The following is a 24,340-nucleotide window of genomic DNA, read 5'->3' on the forward strand; positions in this document are numbered from 1 at the left end:
ACTATAAGAACATGAAAGATCAAAAACTGATACAGGTAGTTCTCATTCAGCGACTGTTTCATTTAATGACCATTCAGTTAAAACAATGATGAAAAAATAATTTTGTGGCAAATTGTCCCATTTACAACCTTTGCAGGTCTGTAAAGCTAAGGAAAGCAATATCATAAGCACAATTGCAGTTTCACTTAGCAAGTGCTTTGCTAACACCCAAGTTGCCAGTCATAATTGTGGTTGTTAAGCAAGGACTACTTGTATAGCTAATCCTAACTCTTGTTTCTAAGTCATTTGATGCTGAAGTTTTCTTTAAGTTCTACACAGTTCTAACCAACAAGACAAAAGCACATTTTTTATCTTCCCAGCCATCCCACCCTCCCCATTTTTTCTATATAACAATGAGTGCAATTAATTGAGCCTAGCTCTTAATCTGACAGTTTAGTAACTGGTTTGCAGGAGTGCTAGGAGGCTGTCTTGCAGTTCATTTTTGTTGTTGTTGTTAGGAGCACAAAAGCAACTATTATCAGTTTTCCACAGGAGCCAAAACAAGGTTTGTGAAATCAAAATATTCCCACCATCTGGAAAACCACAAATCTCTATTGCCCATGGACTATAGGATTGAAGATTAAATCAGTCAAAGAAAAAAAGATTTCAAAATGTATACACTAATATAAAAAGATTTTAGAAAGACAGGAAACACTGAACACTAGCAAATTATTTTAACATTCTGGATTTTCATTGTTATAATTATTCATTATCATAACTAAATAGAAGTAGTGCATAATAAATTACTGTCTACTAAAATCTTGAATATTAAGACTATAGTTGAATATTAATGAAATATTTCTGGACCCTACCTTAAAAACCATATGTAGCATCAATTGAAGACCAGCCTTGCCAGGATATTTACCAGCAATATTTGCTGCAGATAAATTGAACAGATTGGCTCCTGTTTCAGTGCACAGAGCATGAATAAGCATTTTTTTTCCTACACCTTCAGGGCCAACCAAGAGCAAGGTTTTCACTAGAGGAGCTTTTTCATGGACAGATTGAGAACCTATAGAATAAAATTAATACAATGATACCATTAAATTGTTTGAAATATACATTTAAAGAAAGTTTCTTTCTAATAGCCCAAACTGTAATGTCTATGTGCTAGACATGGGACAAACCAACTAATGGGACTGACAAAGGCTTGGCAACAGAATGGATCAAAAGAGAACTTGCATTTCCAGGCTGGAGCTGAAACAAGCTTTTTAAAAAAAAAATTCTAAACAATTTAAGATTCAACCTTATTTTTACAATGACCTAACAAAAATTAGTATTTTTCAGTTTAAATTAACTGAATCCTAAACTAATTTTGCTCAAGGTCTAAACAGGGTGTGGAATGAGATAGTACTTAAGAAGATTTGACACTTGCATCCTGTTTTGGTCACTACAATATAAAAAGTTGTTGAGACTCTGGAAAGAGTGCAGAGAAGAGCAACAAAGATGATTAGGGGATTGGAGGCTAAAACATATGAAGAACAGTTGCAAGTACTGGGTATGGCTAGTCTAGTGAAAAGATGGACCGGGGGTGGCACAATAGCAGTGTTCCAATATCTGAGGGGCTGCCACAAAGAAGAGGGGATCAACTTATTTTCCAAAGCACCAGAAGGCAGGACAGAAAGCAATGGAGGGAAAATAATGAAGGAAAGAACCAACCCCGAACTAAGGAGAAATTCCTTGGCACTGCGAACAATTAACCAGTCAAATGGCTAACCTTCACAATTTGTGGGTGCTCCATCACTGGAGGTTTTTAAGAAGAAATTGGACAGCCACTTGTCCAGAATGATATAGGGTCTCCTGCTTGTGCAGGGGGTTGGACTAGAAGACCTCCAAGGTCCCTTTCTGTTATTCTGTTAAATGTGAGCTTCACAATGTGATTTCCTGACTGATTGGGAACTTAAACTTGTGAGACTAAGCAGCAATCGCAAAACTAACAATATAAGTACAGTAGTACTCGAATTATAACAGCAATGGAGATTGGGACTGTTGTCATTAAATGATGCAGTTGTAAAGTGCAACATCATGTGACTGCATCACTTAGCAAGAATCCTGGCAGTCTTCATTGCCATTATAACTCCAAGATGTGCAGATCACTAAGAAGGAAGAAGTGAGAATCCCAGATAAGCAAAATGAGGGAAGCTGCAGGGGGCGGGAGAGGCCCAGTGCAGGATGTGAGAATGAAGGTAGGCTGGGGGAAGCAGGGTACTATTCTGCCTGAATGAAGGGAAGTATGAGGAAGCAGGGTGCCACATGAATGAAGAGAGGCTGGGGGAAGCAGGGCACTGCACCATAATCATGAAGGGAGGCTAGGGGAAACAGGGCCAGGGAAAGCCAGGAGCCAGACAAATGGAGAGAGGCCAGGGGAAGCAGGGTGCCATGCCAAATGAGTGCAGGGAGGCTGGGGGGACTTACTGAAGTGACATGCAACCTTCCCTGCCAGCTTCACATTTGCTTGAGAGAAGTCTGTAGAGAAGATTGCAAATTGGCGATTACATGACTGAACGTGGTTGGGTGGCTGGGTTGCAACTAAGGGTGAATTGGTTGCCAAGCACCCGAATAATAATCACATGGTTATAGGAATCGTACAATGGCCAGAACTTCAAGAACCAGTCATACAGTGCTGTTGTAACTTCTGTTACCAAATGAGTAGCCAGTAAGTGAGGATTATCTATACTTGTGTGTGTGTGTGTGTGTGTGTGTGTGTGTGTTTGTTTGTGTGTGTGTGTAAAACGAAAGTTTAAATTGGAGCAAAAATAATTTCCCAATATATTACATAACATGCAGCAAGGGATATAGATACATTTAAAGCACGGTTTCTGAAGTTTACATTATTCCATCTGTACATCTGTACTGTACTGTAAATCAGTCAAAGCACAAAGAAGGGGGAAGTCAGAATTTAAATTTCTCTATATTAAATTAGTTTTACGCTTTTTTCTTCTCTTTTTTCTGATTTTTGATGGTTACATGCCATCAAATTGATTTTTACAGACCATATATATTTTCTCCAAATTCTCTCTAATTTGTCCTTCAGCAATTCAAGCAGGGAATGTTGCCACAGCCAATTTCCTGCAACCAACTTGCCACAGCCAGCTCACCACGGCCAGCTTGCTGTGGGACAACTCACTGCAAGACAATTTAACAATTCTATTTAATTATTTAAAATAAATAAAAAAAATAACTTTTGCCATTCAAATTTCATTCTGCCCCTACTTTTGCATCCTTTCTTTTAATGATTCTGTTCCACCATTTCTTTGATACTAGTTTAACTTTTGTCCCGCAACAAATTGTCCTGTGGCAAATTGGCCATGGCAAGTTGTCCTGTAGTAAGTTGGCCATGAATTGACTCTGGCGAGTTGGCCGCAGCAAACTATCATAGGCCCATTCCAATAGCACCCCCATCACCACTGTAATTCAGCCTACCCACCTTGCTGCTGGTTTTCTCCTTCTTTTTCCTTCCATCTTTCCCAGCATTAAAGCCTTTTCCAAAGTATTTATAAATAATAATACATTGAGGATATGGCCCTAAGCTCAAAGTTTTATACTTTTTGTATCTATCTGTCATAAATAGAATGCAATGTACTTTGCTTGGTATGTTTTACCATTTATTAATGTATATTGAACATTAATTGTATAATTTGAGAAACTTTCTTTGTATACTTATTGATATTATCTCTTTTAGAAGTGTATCTTTCCTTTTAACTAAATAAATAAAAGGGAAAGGGGGAAAAGTTAGCTACTGTATTAAAGGTACATTAAAATCTCAGCCTTTCTTCAAACTTCATTTACACATTGGAGACTTAATTTGTTATTTTCCCCAAATGGCCTTTTTGTATATGCTGTTGTGATGGAAATAAAATTAAATAAAAAGAGTGGTGCTGTAGTTAAAACTTTTTAAATTAGACAATTATTTTGTCTTAGCTTAAGAGATAATAATTGTATAGGACTATTTCAAAAGAAATAAATCAAACATTTTCATAGCTAATAAAAATATGAAACTCTCAGGAACCCAAGCTTAGTATTCTGCCCTTTGGCCAGTTTTCCCTGTGAACTTACCTAATGGCAATATTCCATACAGGGCTATAAGTTGCTTCACATCTGTAAGAGAAGGCATTGGTTCTACATCTACCTGTCGAAGTATAGTCCCCAGATAGTTGTACTCACCTACAAGGAAGAAACAAACGTGCAATACAAAAAGCTTAGTTTCAAAAAGTAGAATATAGAACACTGCATCATAGCTTTGGAAGGAACCTAATCCAAACCCCTGCTCACGGAAGGAGACCTTATATTATCCCAGTCAAATGACTGTCCAGTCCATTTTTGAAAGCCAACTGTAGTGGAGCACCCACAACTCCAAGAGGCAAGTTGTTCCATTGATTAATTGTACTCATTGTCCCCTTAGTTTTAGTTTGGATCTCTCTTTCACAATTTCCATCCATATTTCTTGTCTGCCTTCTAGTGCTTTGGGGAATAAATCAATCTTTTCTTGTGATCACCTCCCAAGTATTGGAAGACAGCTACTCACCCCTAGTCCTTCTCTTCAATAGGCTAGACATCCCTCAACCATTCATCATACAATTTAACCTCCAGATTCCTTATCATCTTTGATGCCCTTCTCTGCACTTTCTAGGGGTTCAGCATCTTTTCTGTATCGTGGTGATCAGAACTGGATGCAGTATTCCAAATGTGACCTCACTATTGCAGTATAAAGTATACTATTATTTCTTATGATCCTGATGCTGTCCCTCTGTTGATGCAGCCTAGATTGCATTTGCTTTTTTGACAGCACTGCTGGCTCATACTTAAGCAGTGGTCCACTTAAGTAGAAACAAGTAGAAATTGTTAGAGTTGAAAATATAACATTTTCAACTCTAACAGTTACTTAGTTGGAATGCATTCTTAACATGAATGACACATAGACATAGATTCTAAACTTCCATGAGGTGTTACATTCTCATGTAACACCTCTTCTCCGCGAGCTGCATTGGCTTCCAGTTGCCCTCTGGGTGAGATTCAAGGTGCTGGTGAAGACCTATAAAGCCCTAAATGGCATGGGTCCAGATTACCTTAGGGAGTACCTGCTACCAGCATCAGTCTCCCATCATCCTGTGCGTGCCCACAGGGTGGGCCTCCTTAGGGTTCCGCCAGTTAGAGATTGCCGGCAGGTGATTCCCAGGGGGAGGGCATTCTCTGTGAGTGCGCCCGCCCTTTGGAACGAACTGCCGATGGAGCTTCGGCCTGCCCCCGACCTTCGCTCTTTTCGCCGGGACTTAAAAACCTGGTTGTTCGAATTGTCTGGCCTGGACTGAGGGATTTTAAATTTTAAAGTATTTAATTAAATTATATTAAATTATATTAAATTAATTTTAAATTTTACTATTATTAGGAATTGTGGGCCTGTTCTAATTTAATTCCATTTTATTCTTTTTTGTACTGTTTTAATTGCCCTGTGAACCGCCCTGAGTCCTTCGGGAATAGGGCGGTATATAAATTCAACAAATAAATAAATAAATAAATAAATATCACGAGAAGTGAGAATACCGGTCTATATTGCACTAAAGAGGGCACACTTGGAATACTGCATTCAGTTCTGGTCACCATGATACAAAAAATAATAATAATAAATGCTCAGGTTCTAGAAAAACTGTAGAGAAGAGCAACAAAGATGATAAGGGGTCTGGAGCTAAACTGTCTGATGGACGATTAAGTGAAGAATTAGGGGTGACATGATAGCCGTCTTCCAGCAATTGAGGGACTGCACAGAGAAGAGGGAATTGACTTATTCTCCCAAATACCTGAGAGCAGGGCAAGAAGTAGTGGGTGGAAGATCATCAAAAATAGAGCCAACTTAGAACTAAGAAGAAATTTGCTGAGATTGAGAGCAATCAATTAGTAAAATGGCTTGCCTCCAGAAGCTGTAGGTGCTCCATCACTGGAAGTTTTCAAAAAGAGATTGGACAGAATGTTATAGGGTTTCCTGCTCAAATAGGGATTGGACTAGAAGACTTCCAAAGTCCCTTCCAACCCTGTTATTCTATGTTCTAAGTGACATCACGTAGCAATGGAGCTCCCAATTACTGTAGTTAAGTGAGGATTACCTGTTCTTATTCACAGTCATGGGAGAGTTGGTAGTTGGAGTCACGGCAGCGCGGTTTTCAGAGCACCCACACTGCCAGCCCTGGTATAACTCTCCCATGCCTGCATGGGCAGAGCTGCAAAGGGGGACCAGGGGCTGAAACTGCCAGCCCAGGGACAATGCAGAGAGCCTACCACTGGTCTCCAGAGCTGCCACTATTGAAACCATACAATACAGACAGCAGCACGAGGTACTGCCACAAAACCCAAGTAGCAGGCTGAAGAGGAGGCAGCCTCCCGCCGCTGGGTGGGTGATCTGTGGGGCAGGGTGAAGCGGGGACGGCAGGGATCAAATAAAGCCCCTTCAATGGTGGATGCAGCTGTTGCGCAATAACAGCAGAAGCCTTTCACCATAAACCCCCCGGTTCCAAAATGGTGGAGAGGAACCGGGTAAGGGGACCGAGCCTCCCCCACCATCCTCCATGGTATGGCAGTCCAGCTTGGGAGGGGAGTGAAAGGGAAGAGGCGGGAGGGCAGCCGGGTCATTGAATGGGTGGGGGTAGGTCGCCGAGTGGGGAATGGCCTGCTTGCGGGAACCCTGAGGTGCATGGGTAAGGGGTGCATGGGGTAACTCCACACACCCTACCTTCTTTTGCCACCAGCGCACCTCACGGCTTCCTGCCCCATTATGGCAGTGAGCAACCAGACAATGGGCTCTTAATTAGGGCTTATTTTGGGGGGGGGTAGGGCTTATATTAGGCGCACACTAAAAAACCCTGCTAGGGCTTATTTTTGGGGTTGGGTTTATTTTTGGTGAAACACGGTAGAATCAGAAGGTGCTCAACATACCCTAAATAATAAATTTATAATTGTAATTCTCCTCCAAAGCGTGGGAGGTTTTTGTGAGCATTCATTTTTGGACTATTGTATTTAAAATTTGGAGATAGGAGTACTATCTAAACTTATACCATTGTCAGAAATGCCACTACAGTAAGTACAGAATACTAAGTGTACACATATTTGTGCTGTTCTTGCTATTATCTATCCTACAATCACTCAGAAATACACTCTATTGAAATATTCAGCTGTTGTAATATCAATAGAAGAGTACTGAATAAAACTTACCCTGCGTATGTGGCAAATTAGATTCCAGATATGTTTAAAGATCACTCACCAACCTGTGAGGAACTTTCTGTTTGTCCAGGTGCTACTCTTCCTCTGGGCTTTTCAAGTTTTTCTACTTCTATTTAATGAATAGTTATGGAAGTGGGATGGCCCAGTTACCGGTAAGTATTTTAAAAACCTTCCATTTGGCATTTTGTATTATTATTACAGAATACCAGAATACCAAATATTTAAGTTAAGACCATAAATAATGTATCAGTCTAATTCTGTTTGGAGTCTGCTACTATTAGGAAGAACAATTTACTAAAATGTGTAAACTGCAGCCAAAATCCTGAAGAGATGGTCATCTGAAATTGTTTTAATCTGCATTTTAATCTCTGTCACCAAGTTGCTGATTCTCAGTAACTTTTATCTGAAATTAAAGTTTTTGGTTTTGTAGTTCATTTATCCAGTATCAATTCAATCACAAACGTTTAAGTCCAATATTATGCATTATTTGAATGCAATTCCAAAATAGTCTGTATTAACATATAAAATTTATACTTTACCCACATAATCGCTGAGTTTTACTTTTTTACTTCTTATTAATAGTCCTTCTTCTACCAACTCTTGGTAAAGAGAATCAATGGTCCTATACAGAAATAAAGAGAAAGCTACACTACCATATCTATAGACAAAGGCATATTCTTGGTTCTTGATGGTCTCTGCAGGCATTTCAGTGGAATTAGCACTGTTGATGTTGCCTAGTCAAGTAATGAAATACCTGCAAGCAAACAACCAAGCTCAGAGAGCACCAAGGACTCCACAGTTCAACCCTGAATTATATTCTTCTATTGGAAAAAAGCATAGATTTTTTTCACATGTATTAGGTCTCCTTTAAATGTTCTTGCCTAAAAATATTTTTTATGTTTAATAGTATCTCATTCATAATTTAAATGAAAGTTTGCCATTACGTATTTAGTGTCACTGCTATAGTTTTTAATCTGTTGGTGCTTAAATAGTATGAAATCAGACATATTTATTTAGTATTATTGTAGTATAAGGTAGTCCTTGACTTACTACCATACTTGAACCCAAAATTTCTGTTGCTAATTGAGATAGATGTTAAGTGAATTTTGCCCCATTTTATGACCTTTCTTGCCACAGTTGTTAAGTGAACCACTGAAGTTGTTATGTTAGAAACATGTTTGTTAAGTGAATCTGGCTTCCCAATTTCACTTTGGTTGTCAGAAAGTCACAAAAAGTGATCGCATGATCCTGGGACACTGCAAACGTCATAAATATGAATCAGCTGCCAGGTGTCTGAATTTTGATCATGTGACTATGGGGATGCTACAATAGTTTTAAGTGTGAAAAACGGTCATAAATCACATTTTTCCAGTGCTGTTGTAACTTCGAATGGTCACTAAATGAACTGTTGTAACTTGAAGACTACCTATATTGAAAAATGAAGCACTAAAGTCTTATATATAATACAATCCTGTGTATATTAGTTCAGAACAATGGGTCAAACAGCAGAATCCAAATTATAATTCAGAATCAATAATTATTTCTAAACTAATAGAATAAGGTTTTTAAGTACATATGTGATTCAAACTTCTGCTATGTGCACATTTTCATATTATTTCAGGGCTATTCTTAATATAATATACTATTTAATTTCACTGCGAGAGTTTTTGAACTGTTTATTTTACTTTTTAGAAAGAGTTTTTGAATTACAGACTTCTGGAAGCAACTGTGACATAATGTCTTTTCGAGTAAAGTATAAGCATATAGCAGTGAAGTATTTGTGAAAATGATCTATATGAGTATTTTTATGTACTTCATGGATTACTGCCTTGTCGTGGCGAAGGGGCTTGCGTAATTCAATGAAGCTATGAGCTATGCCGTGCAGGGCCACCCAAGATGGAAAGGTCATAGCAGAGAGTTCTAACAAAATGTGATCCACTGGAGAAGGAAATGGCAACCCACTCCAGTATCTGCCATGAAAACCCTATGGACAGTACCAAAAGGCAAAACGATATGACGCTGGAAGATGAGCCCCTCAGGTTGGAAGGCATCCAATATGCTACTGGGGAAGAGCAGAGGGCTAGTACTAGTAGCGCCAGAAAGAATGAAGCGACTGGGCCAAAGCTGAAAGTATGCTCAGTTGTGGATGTGTCTGGTGGTGAAAGGAAAGTCCGATGCTGTAAAGATTTTTTCTCCATAGGAACCTGGAATGTAAGATCCATGAATCAAGGCAAGCTGGACATGGTCAAACAAGAGATGACAAGACTGAACATCAACATCTTAGGTATCAGCGAACTAAAATGGACAGGAATGGGTGAATTTAATTCAGATGACCATCAGGTATACTACTGCGGGCAAGAATCCCTCAGAAGAAATGGAGTAGCCTTCATAGTCAATAAAAGAGTAGGAAAAGCAATACTGGGATACAATCCTCAAAATGACAGAATGATCTCAGTTTGAATCCAAGGCAATCCATTCAATATCACAGTAGTCCAAGTCTACTGGTAGTCTCCAACTACCATTGCTGAATAGGATGAAATTGACCGGTTCTATGAAGCCCTACAGTACCTTATAGAACTAACATCAAAAAATGATGTCCTTAACATCACGGGGGATTGGAATGCTAAAGTAGAAAGCCAAAAGATAACCGGAATAACAGGCAAGTTTGGCCTTGGAGTACAAAATGAAGCAGGGCACAGGCTGATCGAATTTTGTCAAGAGAATACGATGGTCATAGCAAACACTCTTTTCCAACAACCCAAGAGACGGCTCTACACATGGACATCACCAGACAGTCAACACAGAAATCAGATTGACTATATGCTCTGCAGCCAAAGATGGAGAAGCTCTATACAGTCAGTAAAAACAAGACCAGGAGCTGACTGTGGCTCAGACCATGAGCTTCTCGTTGCAAAGTTTAGGCTTAAACTGAAGAAAGTAGGGAAAAGCACTAGGCCACTCAGGTATGAACTAAATCATATCTCTGTTGAATATACAGTAGAGGTGACAAATAGATTTAAGGAATTAGATCTGATAGACAGAGTGCCTGAAGAACTATGGACAGAGGTTCGCAACACTGTACAACAGGTAACAACCAAAAACATCCCAAAGAAAAAGACATTCAAGAAAGCAAAATGGCTGTCTGAGGAAGCTTTGCAAATAGCTGAGGAAAGGAGGGAAGCGAAAGGCAAGGGAGAAAAAGAAAGATACGCCCAATTGAATGCAGAATTCCAGAGAATAGCTACAAGAGGTAAGAATGCCTTCTTAAATGAACAGTGCAAAGAAATAGAAGAAAAACAATAGAATAGGGAGGACCAGAGATCTTTTCAAGAAAATTGGAGAGATGAAGGGAACGTTTAATGCAAAAATGGGCATGATAAAGGACTAAAATGGAAGGGACCTAACAGAGGCAGAAGAGATTAAGAAGAGGTGGCAAAATTACACAGAAGAACTATATAAGAATGAGCTTAACGTCCCTGACAATCACAATGAGGTGGTCACTGACCTCGAGCCAGACATCCTAGAATGTGAAGTGAAGTGGGCCTTAGAAAAGCTGAGCAACAACAAAGCTAGTGGAGGTGACAGTATTCCAGCTGAGCTATTCAAAATCTTAAAAGACGATGCAGTAAAAGTGCTACACTCAATTTGCCAGCAAATTTGAAAAACTCAACAGTGGCCACAGGATTGGAAAAGATCAATTTACATTTTTTATTTTTTATTTTAATCCCATTTATATCCCGCCCTTCTCCGAAGACTCAGGGCGGCTTACAATCTAAGCACAAATCAATGTGCTTAGCAATAGCCTTCATTCTATGTATATTACTGCTTATTAGGGCTTTCGCTCCCCCCTCAAGCGGCATTATTACAAAGTCAGCTTCTTGCCCCCAACAATCTGGGTCCTCATTTTACCTACCTTGGAAGGATGGAAGGCTGAGTCAACCTTGAGCCTGGTGGGATGCGAACCTGCACTAATTGCAGGCAGCTGGTGTTACTTAAGGAGGCATTAGCCCACTGCTCCACCAATTCCAAAGAAAGGCAGTGCTAAAGAATGTTCAAACTATCGCACCATTGCACTCATTTCTCATGCTAGTAAAGTTATGCTTAAAATCCTACAAGCTAGACTCCAGCAGTATGTGGATCGAGAACTACCAGAAGTGCAGGCAGGATTTCGAAGAGGCAGAGGAACTAGAGATCAAATTGCCAACATACGCTGGATCATGGAGAAAGCTAGAGTTCCAGAAAAACATTTACTTCTGCTTCATTGACTATGCTAAAGCCTTTGATTGTGTGGATCATAAAAAACTGTGGCAAGTTCTTAAAAAGATGGGCATACATATTTGTCTCTTGAGAAACCTATATGTGGGCCAAGAAGCAACAGTGAGAACTGGACACGGAACCACTGATCGGTTCAAAATTGGGAAAGGAGTCCGGCAAGGCTGTATACTGTTGCCCTGCCTATTTAACTTATATGCAGAGCACATGATGAGAAAGGCAGGGCTAGATGAATCAAAAGTTGGAATTAAGGTTGCCGGAAGAAATATCAACAACCTAAGATATGCAGATGATACCACTCTAATGGCAGAAAGTGAAGAAGAACTAAAGAGCCTCTTGTTGCGGGTGAAGAAGGAGAGTGCAAAACTTGGGTTGAAACTTAACATTAAGAAAACCAAGATCATGGCATCCGGCCCTCTCAATTCCTGGCAAATAGATGGGGAAGAAATGGAGGTAGTGACAGATTTTATTTTCCTGGGCTCCAAGATCACTCCAGATGGGAACTGTAGCCAAGAAATTAAAAGATGCTTGCTCCTCGGGAGGAAAGCCATGGCAAATCTAGACAGTACACTAAAAAGCAGACATCACCCTGTCAACAAAAGTGCGTATAGTCAAGGCTATGGTCTACCCAGTTGCAATGTATGGCAGTGAAAGTTGGACCATAAAAAAAGCTGAGCGCCAAAGAATTGAGGTGTTCTGTACCAGCCTGCTACCGGCCCTGCAGAAAAGGCAGGGACAACCCCTTTACAAACGGCAAGAGGCTGGAATTACGCCTGCCAAATTTATAGCTACAAAAACAAACAAGACACGAACCAAGAAACAGGAGCTTTAAGAAACACGAACTATCCAAGCGGTTGCCTTCAGCAAACCAGCCCTCCCCACACATTCCCCTTATATAGAGTTCAGGGTGTGGCTTCTCTCTGCCTCCTTCCGAGAAGCCCCATTGCCTTCCTCTGTTTACTCCTAATTGACTGCCTCCTGCGTCGGGCGTCCTTGAACAGGGCCAGCTGTGGGTTATCTTCATCCACGCTGTCAGGCTCACACAGCTGGGTCTCCGTGGTGACCAAGTGGGAGGGGCCTGGCTAAGGGCTCACCCCCTCAGCAAGCTCTTCAACACCCCCCTCCTCCTCCTCTGAGTCATCCGACCCAACTGCTGAACCCACAGGCTGACCCTGAATCACAACATGAGGCCTTTGAACTATGGTGCTGGAAAAGACTCCTGCGAGTCCCTTGGAGTGCAAGGCGATCAAACCGGTCAGTCCTAGAGGAGATCAACCCTGACTGCTCTTTAGAAGGCCAGATCCTGAAGCTAAAACTCAAATACTTGGGCCACCTAATGAGAAGGAAGGACTCACTGGAGAAGAGCCTAATGCTGGGAAAAGTTGAGGGCAATAGAAGGGGATGACAGAGAATGAGGTGGCTGGATGGAGTCATTGAAGCAGTAGGCGTGAGCTTAAATGGACTCCAGAAGATGGTAGAGGACAGGAAGGCCTGGAGGAACGTTGTCCATAGGGTCGCGATGGGTCGGACACGACTTTGCAGCTAACAACAAATGTACTTCAAGGTAGATAGGGCTCGCAACTTGGGTGTCCTCCTGGACTCACAGCTCAGTTTGGAAGACCATGTAGGAGCTGTGACCAGGGGAGCTTTTGCCCAGGTTCGCCTGGTGCGCCAGTTGCGGCCCTATCTGGACCGGGATGCCCTGTGTACAGTCACTCATGCGCTCATGACCTCTCGTATAGACTACTGCAATGCTCTGTACATGGGGCTGCCCTTGAGGAACACTCGGAGGCTTCAGCTGGTGCAGAATGCAGCCGCACGAGGTGTGATGGGGGTCTCCCGATACTCCCATGTAACACCTCTTCTCCGCGAGCTGCATTGACTTCCAGTTGCCCTCCGGGTGAGATTCAAGGTGCTGGTGATTACCTATAAAGCCCTAAATGGCATGGGTCCGGATTACTTACGGGAGCACCTGCTGCCGGCGTCATCTTCCCTTCGTCCTGTGCACTCCCACAGAGAGGGCCTCCTCAGGGTGCCGTCGGTCAGAGTGTCGGCTTGCGGCCCCCAGGGGGAGAGAATTCTCTGTGGGCACGCCAGCCCTTTGGAATCAATTACCGGTTGAGCTCCGGATGGCTCCCGACCTTCGCTCTTTCCGCCATGATCTGAAAACCTATCTATTTGAACAGGCCGGCCTGGTTTAAGGGTTTGGGGTATTTTTAATTATTTATTGTTAGGGCTTAATTAATTTAATCTTACTTTTAACTTTTGTATGTAGTGCTTTTATTGCCCTGTACACCGCCCTGAGTCCTTCGGGAGAAGGGCGGTATATAAATTCAAATAAATAAATAAAAAATAAATAAAGTAATGTTGGAAATACTGATGCAATGGGCAAGGGCTAAGACTCTACTCATATTTTATATATCAGTCGGGTGTTGTTTTTTTGTGGAAAGTTGAATTTAACATTTGGCCCTACCATTTAGATCAGGGGTGTCAAACTCAATTTCATTGAGGGACGCATCAGCATTGCGGTTGCCCTCAGGGGGCCGGGTAGGTATGGCCAGGGTGGGCGTGGCTAGAGTGCGTATGGCCTACTGGGTGGGCGTGGCCAGCTCTACATCATTCGCATCAAGGGTGCCTATGGGGCCTGGGCAGGAGTGGGACAGATCTGAGGGTCTCTGGGCCAGGGCCAAGGCAGTGGGGGCTGTTCCCTCACTGTTTACAGGATGGCTTCGCGGGTCATATGAAACCACTTCGCAGGCCGCATCTGGCCCCCAGGCCTTGTGTTTGACATGTCTGATTTAGATGATTTGGAAAATTCAAAGGGAAATAACAGTGATGCTTTCAGGCCATAATTCCTACGTCACTATCCAATATCCCATTTGGCACAAAGATCAAGCAGGACAACAAATAAAGGAGATCGTCCCAAAATTACCCATTCTAAATTCTAGTCTGCAATTAAACCATGGGAATAAAACAGAAAATGTATAGTTATTATAGAAGAATTAGTTCATATCCTATTTCAAGTATCTTAAACGTAGATAGAAAACTCAGATACACATCTGAAACCACAAAAAGTTTCACATCTACTATAGGGAATAAAATTCAACGCATATATGATACATATGAAGAAAACTCACAAACTGTACATTTAACCTAAAGTAAACTTTATGCAAATTGGACTTTCCTTATCTAAATTTCTTTCTGTATTATTAGACGTTTAAAAACAATCCGGTGTTAGATTCGCCATAACAGCCAACAAATTTGAGTTAATGTGTTTAAAGATTTATCAGTGTGAATCTCAGCAGAGCAACTGCAACTTTACCGGTCAGATGTCAGATCTTTATCCTTCTTTGACTTTTTCTTTCTTCCACCTTTTTTTCCTTTTTTCTTTTTCTGAAGATCACAAACAGAAATAACAGAATAACAGAGTTGGAAGTGACCTTGGAGGTTCTCTAGTCCAGGGTTTTTCAACTTTTCACAGATTGTACCATTTTTAGGACATGACAATATTTGAGTACCACCAGTGCTTAGCAAGCTGTCAAAAACTTGATGACTTTAAAAAAAAGGGGGGGATTTTGGGTTTTACTGATTAGATTCATTTGCTGTTATAGAAATGGCTAGTTTATACTATTACGGAAAATCAAAAAGTTGAGGTTCGGTGCTAATGCTTCCTTCTACTGCAACAGAGGAAGTCTGTTCTTTTTCCCTTCTCCCCATTTTCCCCCTTTTTTCCTCCCCACTGTGTTGTACTAATTGCTTTTGTATTTTTGTATTTTATTCTATAATCTAATAAAATATTACAAACTGTAGAAAAAAGTACCAGTTTTAATTTCTTTGGTGGCTGTTCCTTTGCTGAATCATTTTCCGTTTGCACTGACAAATGTATGATGAATTTATCCATGTTTATTAATAAGCACCACTACCAGCTAGCTCAGGGGTCTTCAAAGTTGGCACTTTTAAGACTTGTGGACTTCAACTCCCAGAATTCCTCAGACATCATGGCTGGTTTAGGAATTCTGGGAGTTGAAGTCCACAGGTCTTAAAGTTGCTAAGTTTGTAGACCCCTGAGCTATCTGGTCAGCCCTTCTTCCTCTCTCCCTTCTGAGCTCTTTCCACAGTGTAGTAAGAATGCACCATCCCCCAAACCCTTCCCTGTACCCTTAAAGACACAGGAATCAAGAGCAAAGCAAAAAAGCCTCCCAGAATAAAGAAACACATAAACTCCATGTTTTTTTTTCTTTAAGTTGCCTCAGGCGTGTCACATGTCACAATGTTGTAACCGAATGCTGAAAGGCTCCGGCAATTGCAAAAAGCGTTAGCCTTAAATTAAGCCTGTTTACCTTCAAAGAAAACTTTCTAAAAGCCATAGATAGAGTCAATATAAGGGGTAAAACTAATTACATTTGTTTAAAGGGATTAAACCTACGGAAGTCAACACTTTGTACTCATTGCTAGCCTAAAATACAGGCTAAAATATTCCAATAACCAAAGCATACAAACCAAGCCTCTGAATTAGTAAATGCTGTAAAAACTGTACAAAAGTCCTTATGGTAATCCAATCAAGCTGCCAGATGATCCAGAACTAAATAAAACCACCTCCTTTCCAACATGCTGCCTTTTTATTTCATCAGTGCTGACTGCATTCTCCTGGCTGGAGAAAACGAAACAGGGGACCTTTTCTTCCAGCAACAGCTGCTTCTTCTTCTCTGTCCCTGTTTCCTCCCTGCCTGCTGAGCTCTCCTTCAATTTCCCTGTTGTCTTTTTTCCCCTTTCCCGCCCAAACCACCTCCTTTTATAGCCTCTCCTCTCCTCTCTTTCCCCCTCCCTTTTTCTTCAGTTCACCTCCAACTCCACACGGCTTCCAGAAGGGTCAATCAGCTGGAGCCCTGCTGGCTCCTGGGCTTCTGACAAGCCCAGTCCACCTGCCATGTGGCAAAGTACCACAGGTGGTACATGTACCACCAGTTGAAAAGCCCTACTCTAGTCCAACTCCTTGCTCAAGTAGGAGACTATACATTTCAAAAAAGTGGTTGTCCAATCTATTCTTACAAAAGCTCCAGTAATGGAGCACCTACAACTTCTGAAGGCAAGCCATTCCACTGATTAATTGTTCTAAGTCTGGAAATTTCTTTTATTTCTAGGTTGGTACTCTCCTTGATTTATTTTCATCCACTGCTTCTTGTCCTGCTTTATACTTTGCAAATTATACTTTGCAAAAATATTTTGCAAAGGCAGTACTTCTACACATGACAAAAGTTTTCATTCGAATACAGCTCTCTTTAATGAACTACGTCTTCACACAAATAAGTGTTTTTATTTTGTTTACATTTATTTCATGTTCCCCAACCTCTGATACTGTATTACATTAAATCCATACTAACTAAACAGTTACCTTTCCTTTTTTCCCTTTTTTCCCAGTTTTCTCTGTCTCTCTATCCACGGCTAATTTTAGATTCTTCAGTTCCTGGCGCATTAATTCATCAACCTGTATGAGCACATACAACAGAAGTAATAAGAAATACTGTGCTAAAAAAATTCTGCAACCAGAAAATATAAATGTTATGCTAAGAGTAAACACTCATATAAAAGGTAAAGGTTCCCCCGCACATGCGTGCTAGTCGTTTCCAATTCTAGGGGCCGGTGCTCATCACCGTTTCAAAGCCGAAGAGCCAGCGCTTGTCCGAGGACGTCTCCATGGTCATGTGGCCGGCATGACTAGACGCCAAAGGTGCACGGAACGCTGTTACCTACCCACCATTGTGGTCCCTATTTTTCTACTTGCATTTTACGTGCTTTCGAACTGCTAGGTTGGCAGAAGCTGGGACAAGTAACAGATGCTCACTCTGTTACGCGGCACTCAGGATTCGACCCGTCAAACTGCCGACCTTCTGATCAACAAGCTCAGCGTCCTAACCCACTGAGCCACCGCATCCCTAAACACTCATATACAAACATTTTTTGAAGGGAGAATTAGGCCTGTAATAATCCTCCCTCTAAAATAAAGCATTATTATCAAAATAAAATATTAAATTGGATATAGTAGGCATGCTCCAAGTCCCTATCCTTAAATCTTGCCATCTAGTGGAATCTGCTGTCCCTCTGCTGATTTATGGAACACCTGTCCTGTGGATTTGGCGGGCCCTTACCCTTTTAGCCTTTTAGAAGACCATCAAGATTTGGATTATTACCTAGGCACTGGGGCAGACTCAGGATGTCTGGAGTTGATTATAGGGCATCCCAAAGGGATAACTGAGGTGATGGGTTTTGTTTTGAGGGTTTTTATGGTTCTGGGTTTTATTGTTATTGTGAGCTGCCCAGAGTTAAGTTTTTAGATGGGCAGCCATATAAGCCTTTTAAACAAACAAGTAAATAAACAAACTGGGGCTGGATAAGCACTATCTCTGAAGGAGGAGTTTTGCAATTTGGAAGGCTTTTTGGACTCTTGGCTCCTGCTCAAGCAGGTGGAAGCTGTGACTAGAAGGACAATTACTTGATCTGGTGCAAGGTAATTCATTATTACTGCACTGCTATTCATTTGGCTATAATAATTCAATACCAGTACAAGATATTCTATATAGAACTGCCTTTAAAGAATATTAGGAAACTAGTAAGCTCACAGTGCAGTAACTCCTATGGTAACTGATGCTGAGTGCAGGTTACTTCTATGTTATGGGCATTGCATTGATAACCAGTTAGTTTCTGTGTACAATTTAAAGTGTAAATTTGACTTATAAAGCCATAACTGACCCATGCTTATAAGGGCAGATGGATATTTCTAAAACTGGCTTGATCCATCTGTTCATCTTAAGAGAAGTTAATCTTAGTTCCCCACTTCCAGGAAATAAAGAGACTTGAGGCTAAAAGGAGCCACTTTTCAGTGGCAGTTCTCATCAAGAGTCTCCCAGTAGAAATCAGATTGACCCCTCCCTTATGGTATTCAGGAGGATACTAAGACAGAACTGTTTTGTAGGGCATTTTAACTAGCTAGGGAGCTTTAACTTATGTTTACATTATTGTTATTTCTTATATTTATCTTAGTTTATTTGGATTTTATGGTTCTTTTCTTTTCAGTTTTTTACTGCATTTGAAGATTTATCATTGATGACTTAATGTTTCTTATATTATTGTAAACCACCAGGAGTTGCTTCACTAGTGGTAAGACAGATATGGAATAAATGAATATCATGCTTGATCTGAATTTTAGATTGCAGCATTAAAATCACTGTATCACCACCAAGGACTAAAGGTTGGGCTCTTAGGAAACTCTAGCACCTTGATGCTTTAAACACATGCAGCAATGTTTTGGTTTGAAGATCACACCAATTCCAAATAAGTAATACACTGCATATATATGATCCTCTATATACACTTTCACACTCATGCACACTATTCATAAAATATATTTCTTTAAAGTACTGCCTATGACACACACACACACATGGAGGGGTCAGATCACTGGTGCTCCACAATCCCTTTTCTGCAGGCAAACTAAAAATATTGATCCAGCAGGAAAGATGGAATTCATCATTCAAGAGCAGGCTCCTGGTACAGATGGTTTAACAGCAATTTATTATAAAACTTTACTTGCAGAGATGGTAGAACCTTTAAAGGAACTATTTAATAATATCCAGGCCGGAGGGGAGGTGCCTCCATCCTGGAGAAGGGCTTTTATATCATTGATCCCAAAGGAGGATCAAGATCTTACTCAGCCTAAGAATTATAGACCTATATTGCTCTTAAATACAGATTATAAGATTTTTGCAAAAATATTGGCAAATAAATTAATGCTAGTCTTGAAACAGATGGTTCATACTGATCAGTCTGGATTTATAACTGGAAGATATATGAAATATAATGTAAGACAAATAGTTAACTTAATTGAGTATTTGGATAAGAATAACCAAGTCCCTGCGGCATTGATATTTTTGGATGCTGAAAAAGCTTTTGATCAGTTGAATTGGCAATTTTTATTGAAAGTTGTGGACAAGATGAATTTTGGGGATGAATTTCTGCAATCTATTAAGGCCATATATCAACAACAATCGGCGCAAATTATAATTAATGGGGGTTTAACAGATGCATTTAAAATTGAAAAAGGTACAAGACAGGGGTGTCCCCTGTCACCATTATTGTTTGTTTTAACATTGGAGATCTTATTGATTAAAATTCGGGAATCAACTAAAATAAAGGGAATAAAAATAAAACAGAATGATTATAGGTTAAGAGCATTTGCAGATGACTTGGTTGTTACATTATCTCAACCGATTCAATCGGTTATAGATTTGATGGAAATCATAACACAATATGGGAAAGTTTCAGGTTTTAAGGTAAATAATAATAAGACTAAAATATTATCTAAAAATATGACTATGAATGAAAAGGATATGTTAGTAAAACTGACAGGTTATGAAATTGTGAAAAAGGTTAAATATTTGGGGGTATATATTACAGCTTCTAATGTGAAATTATATAAGAACAATTATGAGATGTTATAGTTAAAAGTACAAAAGGATTTAAATAATTGGAAAAAATTACAATTATCTTTGTTGGGAAAAATTGCAGCTGTTAAAATGAATGTTTTACCAAAGTTTCTCTTTTTGTTTCAAATGATACCTATTTTGAAAAAGGATGCTAATTTGGATGATTGGCAGAAGGGTATTAATAAATTTATTTGGGCGGGGGGAAAACCGAGAGTTAAACTTAAGATTTTACAAGACGCCCGGGAAAGAGGAGGACTTAAGGTGCCTAATTTGAAATTATATTATGATGCAGTGGTTTTAACACTGGTTAGTGATTGGCTTAATTTAACCAATAAAAGTATACTTTATCTTGAGGGATGGGATTTATTATTTGGGTGACATGCATATTTGATTTATGATAAAAAAAGTTGATAAGGCTTTTAAATCTCATATTTTAAGAAGTGCTTTATTGCGTGTTTGGAGAAAGTATTATTATAAGCTGAATTATAAAATACCAATTTGGGGGATTCCTGGACATGCAATAGAGGGGGTATCTATGGGTGTGAATTTGGACATGATTTCTTATCAGCAACTACTTAGATTGGTAGGGAACGATTGGTAGGGAACGATTGGCAACTAAGGTCGGTAGCCGAGTTAAAGCTTTTTTATGTATTTTTTATGTATGCGGTATACAAATACAATAAAACTAAACTAAAACTATACAAATACAATAAAACTAAACTAAAACTAAACTAAAGCAAGAAAATATCGTACAGTCTTGGTTTCAGTATACTCAATTTCAAGCTAGGTGGAAGTTAGATCAGAAGGTTGGTTTGACACTGATGGATGGAAATTTGGTAAAACAGATCAAAGATCAAACTCGAGTGCATATAAAGAGAATTTATAATGCTTTAATAGAATTGGACTCGGAAACGGAATTGGTAAAAGATTGCATGGTAAAGTGGGCTCAAAATATTCAAGAACCGATTCCATTGGATGTGTGGGAGGTAATTTGGGTTAGAAATGTAAAATTTACTCAAGCCCAAAATTTAAGAGAAAATTTTTATAAAATGTTTTATAGATGGCATTTGGATCATAAAAAGCTGTCTTGTATGTATTCCAATTTACAGCCCAAATGTTGGAGATGCGGTAGTTTGGATGCTACTTATTTTCATATTTGGTGGACTTGTAGAAATAATGTATAAAAGCTTTTTGGATTACAATTTGGTGGAACATTCAAACGATTTTTAAGAGAAAGATAAAGTTTACTCCACAATTATTTTTATTGGGTGTTATTACAGATTGTGATACTAAAGAAATTAACTTGATGTTGAATTTAATAACAGCTGCGAGGTTATTGGTAGGGCAATATTAGAAGAAGGACTGTCTGCCTACTATAGAGGAGTGGACACTTAAAGTGTCAAATTTAGCAGAAATGGCTAAGTTTTCTGCTTACTTGAAGGATCATTCACAAGAAAGATACATTTCGGTTTGGAGAAGATGGATAGATTATATTCAGAAAAAATATGGGACTAAAAAGTTCCATTTACCGTATATACTTGAGTATAAGCCGACTCGAGTATAAGCCGAGACCCCCAATTTCACCCCCAAAAACTGGAAAAAGTTATTGACTCGAGTATAAGCCGATCCGCCGTTCTGCAAGCCTCTGCCGCCAGCAGAGGCTCGATCCGCCATTTTGCAAGCCTGAATACACAGGAATACCCTGTGTGGCCGCGGCTCGTTGGCAGGTCTCCGTTCCTCCTGCCGACCTTTGGGGAGGTTTGGGCGCCTCCCCAAACCTCGGCAGGTCTCCGTTCCTCCTGCCGACCTTTGGGGAGGTTTGGGCGCCTCCCCAAACCTCCCCAAACCTCGGCAGGTCTCCGTTCCTCTGCGCAGACCTGCCGAGCTTTGGGGAGGTTTGGGCGCCTCCCCAAACCTCGGCAGGTCTCCGTTCCTCCTGCCGACCTTTGGGGAGGTTTGGGCGCCTCCCCAAACCTCCCCAAACCTCGGCAGGTCTCCGTTCCTCCTGCCGACCTTTGGGGAGGTTTGGGCGCCTCCCCAAACCTCCCCAAACCTCTGCAGGTCTCCGTTCCTCCGCGCAGACCTGCCGACCTTTGGGGAGGTTTGGGCGCCTCCCCAAACCTCCCCAAACCTCGGCAGGTCTCCGTTCCTCCTGCCGACCTTTGGGGAGGTTTGGGCGCCTCCCCAAACCTCCCCAAACCTCGGCAGGTCTCCGTTCCTCCTGCCGACCTTTGGGGAGGTTTGGGCGCCTCCCCAAACCTCGGCAGGTCTCCGTTCCTCCGCGCAGACCTGCCGACGTTTGGGAAGGTTTGGGCGCCTCCCCAAACCTCCCCAGGTCTCCGTTCCTGTTTGGGGAGGTTTGGGCGCCTCCCCAAACCTCCCCAAACCTCGGCAGGTCTCCGTTCCTGTTTGGGGAGGTTTGGGCGCCTCCCCAAACCTCCCCAAACCTCGGCAGGTCTCCGTTCCTCCGCGCAGACCTGCCGACCTTTGGGGAGGTTTGGGCGCCTCCCCAAACGTCCCCAAACCTCGGCAGGTCTCCGTTCCTGTTTGGGGAGGTTTGGGCGCCTCCCCAAACCTCCCCAAACCTCGGCAGGTCTCCGTTCCTCCGCGCAGACCTGCCGACGTTTGGGGAGGTTTGGGCGCCTCCCCAAACGTCCCCAAACCTCGGCAGGTCTCCGTTCCTCCGCGCAGACCTGCCGACCTTTGGGGAGGTTTGGGCGCCTCCCCAAACGTCCCCAAACCTCGGCAGGTCTCCGTTCCTGTTTGGGGAGGTTTGGGCGCCTCCCCAAACGTCCCCAAACCTCGGCAGGTCTCCGTTCCTCCGCGCAGACCTGCCGACCTTTGGGGAGGTTTGGGCGCCTCCCCAAACGTCCCCAAACCTCGGCAGGTCTCCGTTCCTGTTTGGGGAGGTTTGGGCGCCTCCCCAAACCTCCCCAAACCTCGGCAGGTCTCCGTTCCTCCGCGCAGACCTGCCGACCTTTGGGGAGGTTTGGGCGCCTCCCCAAACGTCCCCAAACCTCGGCAGGTCTCCGTTCCTGTTTGGGGAGGTTTGGGCGCCTCCCCAAACCTCCCCAAACCTCGGCAGGTCTCCGTTCCTGTTTGGGGAGGTTTGGGCGCCTCCCCAAACCTCCCCAAACCTCGGCAGGTCTCCGTTCCTCCGCGCAGACCTGCCGACCTTTGGGGAGGTTTGGGCGCCTCCCCAAACGTCCCCAAACCTCGGCAGGTCTCCGTTCCTGTTTGGGGAGGTTTGGGCGCCTCCCCAAACGTCCCCAAACCTCGGCAGGTCTCCGTTCCTCCGCGCAGACCTGCCGACCTTTGGGGAGGTTTGGGCGCCTCCCCAAACGTCCCCAAACCTCGGCAGGTCTCCGTTCCTGTTTGGGGAGGTTTGGGCGCCTCCCCAAACGTCCCCAAACCTTGGCAGGTCTCCGTTCCTGTTTGGGGAGGTTTGGGCGCCTCCCCAAACCTCCCCAAACCTCGGCAGGTCTCCGTTCCTGTTTGGGGAGGTTTGGGCGCCTCCCCAAACCTCCCCAAACCTCCCCAAACCTCGGCAGGTCTCCGTTCCTCCGCGCAGACCTGCCGAGGTTTGGGGAGGTTTGGGGAGGCGCCCAAACCTCCCCAAAGGTCGGCAGGAAGAACGGAGACCTGCCGAGGTTTGGGGAGGTTTGGGGAGGCGCCCAAACCTCCCCAAAGGTCGGCAGGTCTGCGCGGAGGAACGGAGACCTGCCGAGGTTTGGGGACGTTTGGGGAGGCGCCCAAACCTCCCCAAACAGGAACGGAGACCTGCCGAGGTTTGGGGACGTTTGGGGAGGCGCCCAAACCTCCCCAAAGGTCGGCAGGTCTGCGCGGAGGAACGGAGACCTGCCGAGGTTTGGGGAGGTTTGGGGAGGCGCCCAAACCTCCCCAAACAGGAACGGAGACCTGCCGAGGTTTGGGGACGTTTGGGGAGGCGCCCAAACCTCCCCAAAGGTCGGCAGGTCTGCGCGGAGGAACGGAGACCTGCCGAGGTTTGGGGACGTTTGGGGAGGCGCCCAAACCTCCCCAAACAGGAACGGAGACCTGCCGAGGTTTGGGGACGTTTGGGGAGGCGCCCAAACCTCCCCAAAGGTCGGCAGGTCTGCGCGGAGGAACGGAGACCTGCCGAGGTTTGGGGACGTTTGGGGAGGCGCCCAAACCTCCCCAAACAGGAACGGAGACCTGCCGAGGTTTGGGGACGTTTGGGGAGGCGCCCAAACCTCCCCAAAGGTCGGCAGGTCTGCGCGGAGGAACGGAGACCTGCCGAGGTTTGGGGAGGTTTGGGGAGGCGCCCAAACCTCCCCAAACAGGAACGGAGACCTGCCGAG

The 24,340-nt window shown here is 42.6% G+C and overlaps 1 protein-coding gene across 6 annotated transcripts in view; it reads right to left on the bottom strand.

The window, feature by feature from the left end:
- The window catches only part of DRC11 (dynein regulatory complex subunit 11), a 175,177-nt gene that overhangs the window by 87,281 nt on the left and 63,556 nt on the right, over positions 1 to 24,340 (bottom strand). For 5 of the 6 annotated variants that reach the window (XM_083350791.1, XM_083350789.1, XM_083350787.1 and 2 more), the window contains 5 exons: positions 16,913 to 17,005; positions 14,843 to 14,913; positions 7,788 to 7,870; positions 4,096 to 4,203; positions 852 to 1,051 (listed from right to left, as the gene is read on the bottom strand). In XM_083350791.1, the coding sequence (XP_083206917.1) occupies positions 852 to 1,051; positions 4,096 to 4,203; positions 7,788 to 7,870; positions 14,843 to 14,913; positions 16,913 to 17,005 (555 nt within the window). The remainder of the gene's footprint in view (positions 1 to 851; positions 1,052 to 4,095; positions 4,204 to 7,787; positions 7,871 to 14,842; positions 14,914 to 16,912; positions 17,006 to 24,340) is intronic. The other variant, XM_083350790.1, reaches the window with a different exon arrangement.

The sequence above is a fragment of the Vipera ursinii genome (genome assembly GCF_947247035.1).
Source record: "Vipera ursinii genome assembly, chromosome: 1".
Taxonomy (NCBI): domain Eukaryota; kingdom Metazoa; phylum Chordata; class Lepidosauria; order Squamata; family Viperidae; genus Vipera; species Vipera ursinii.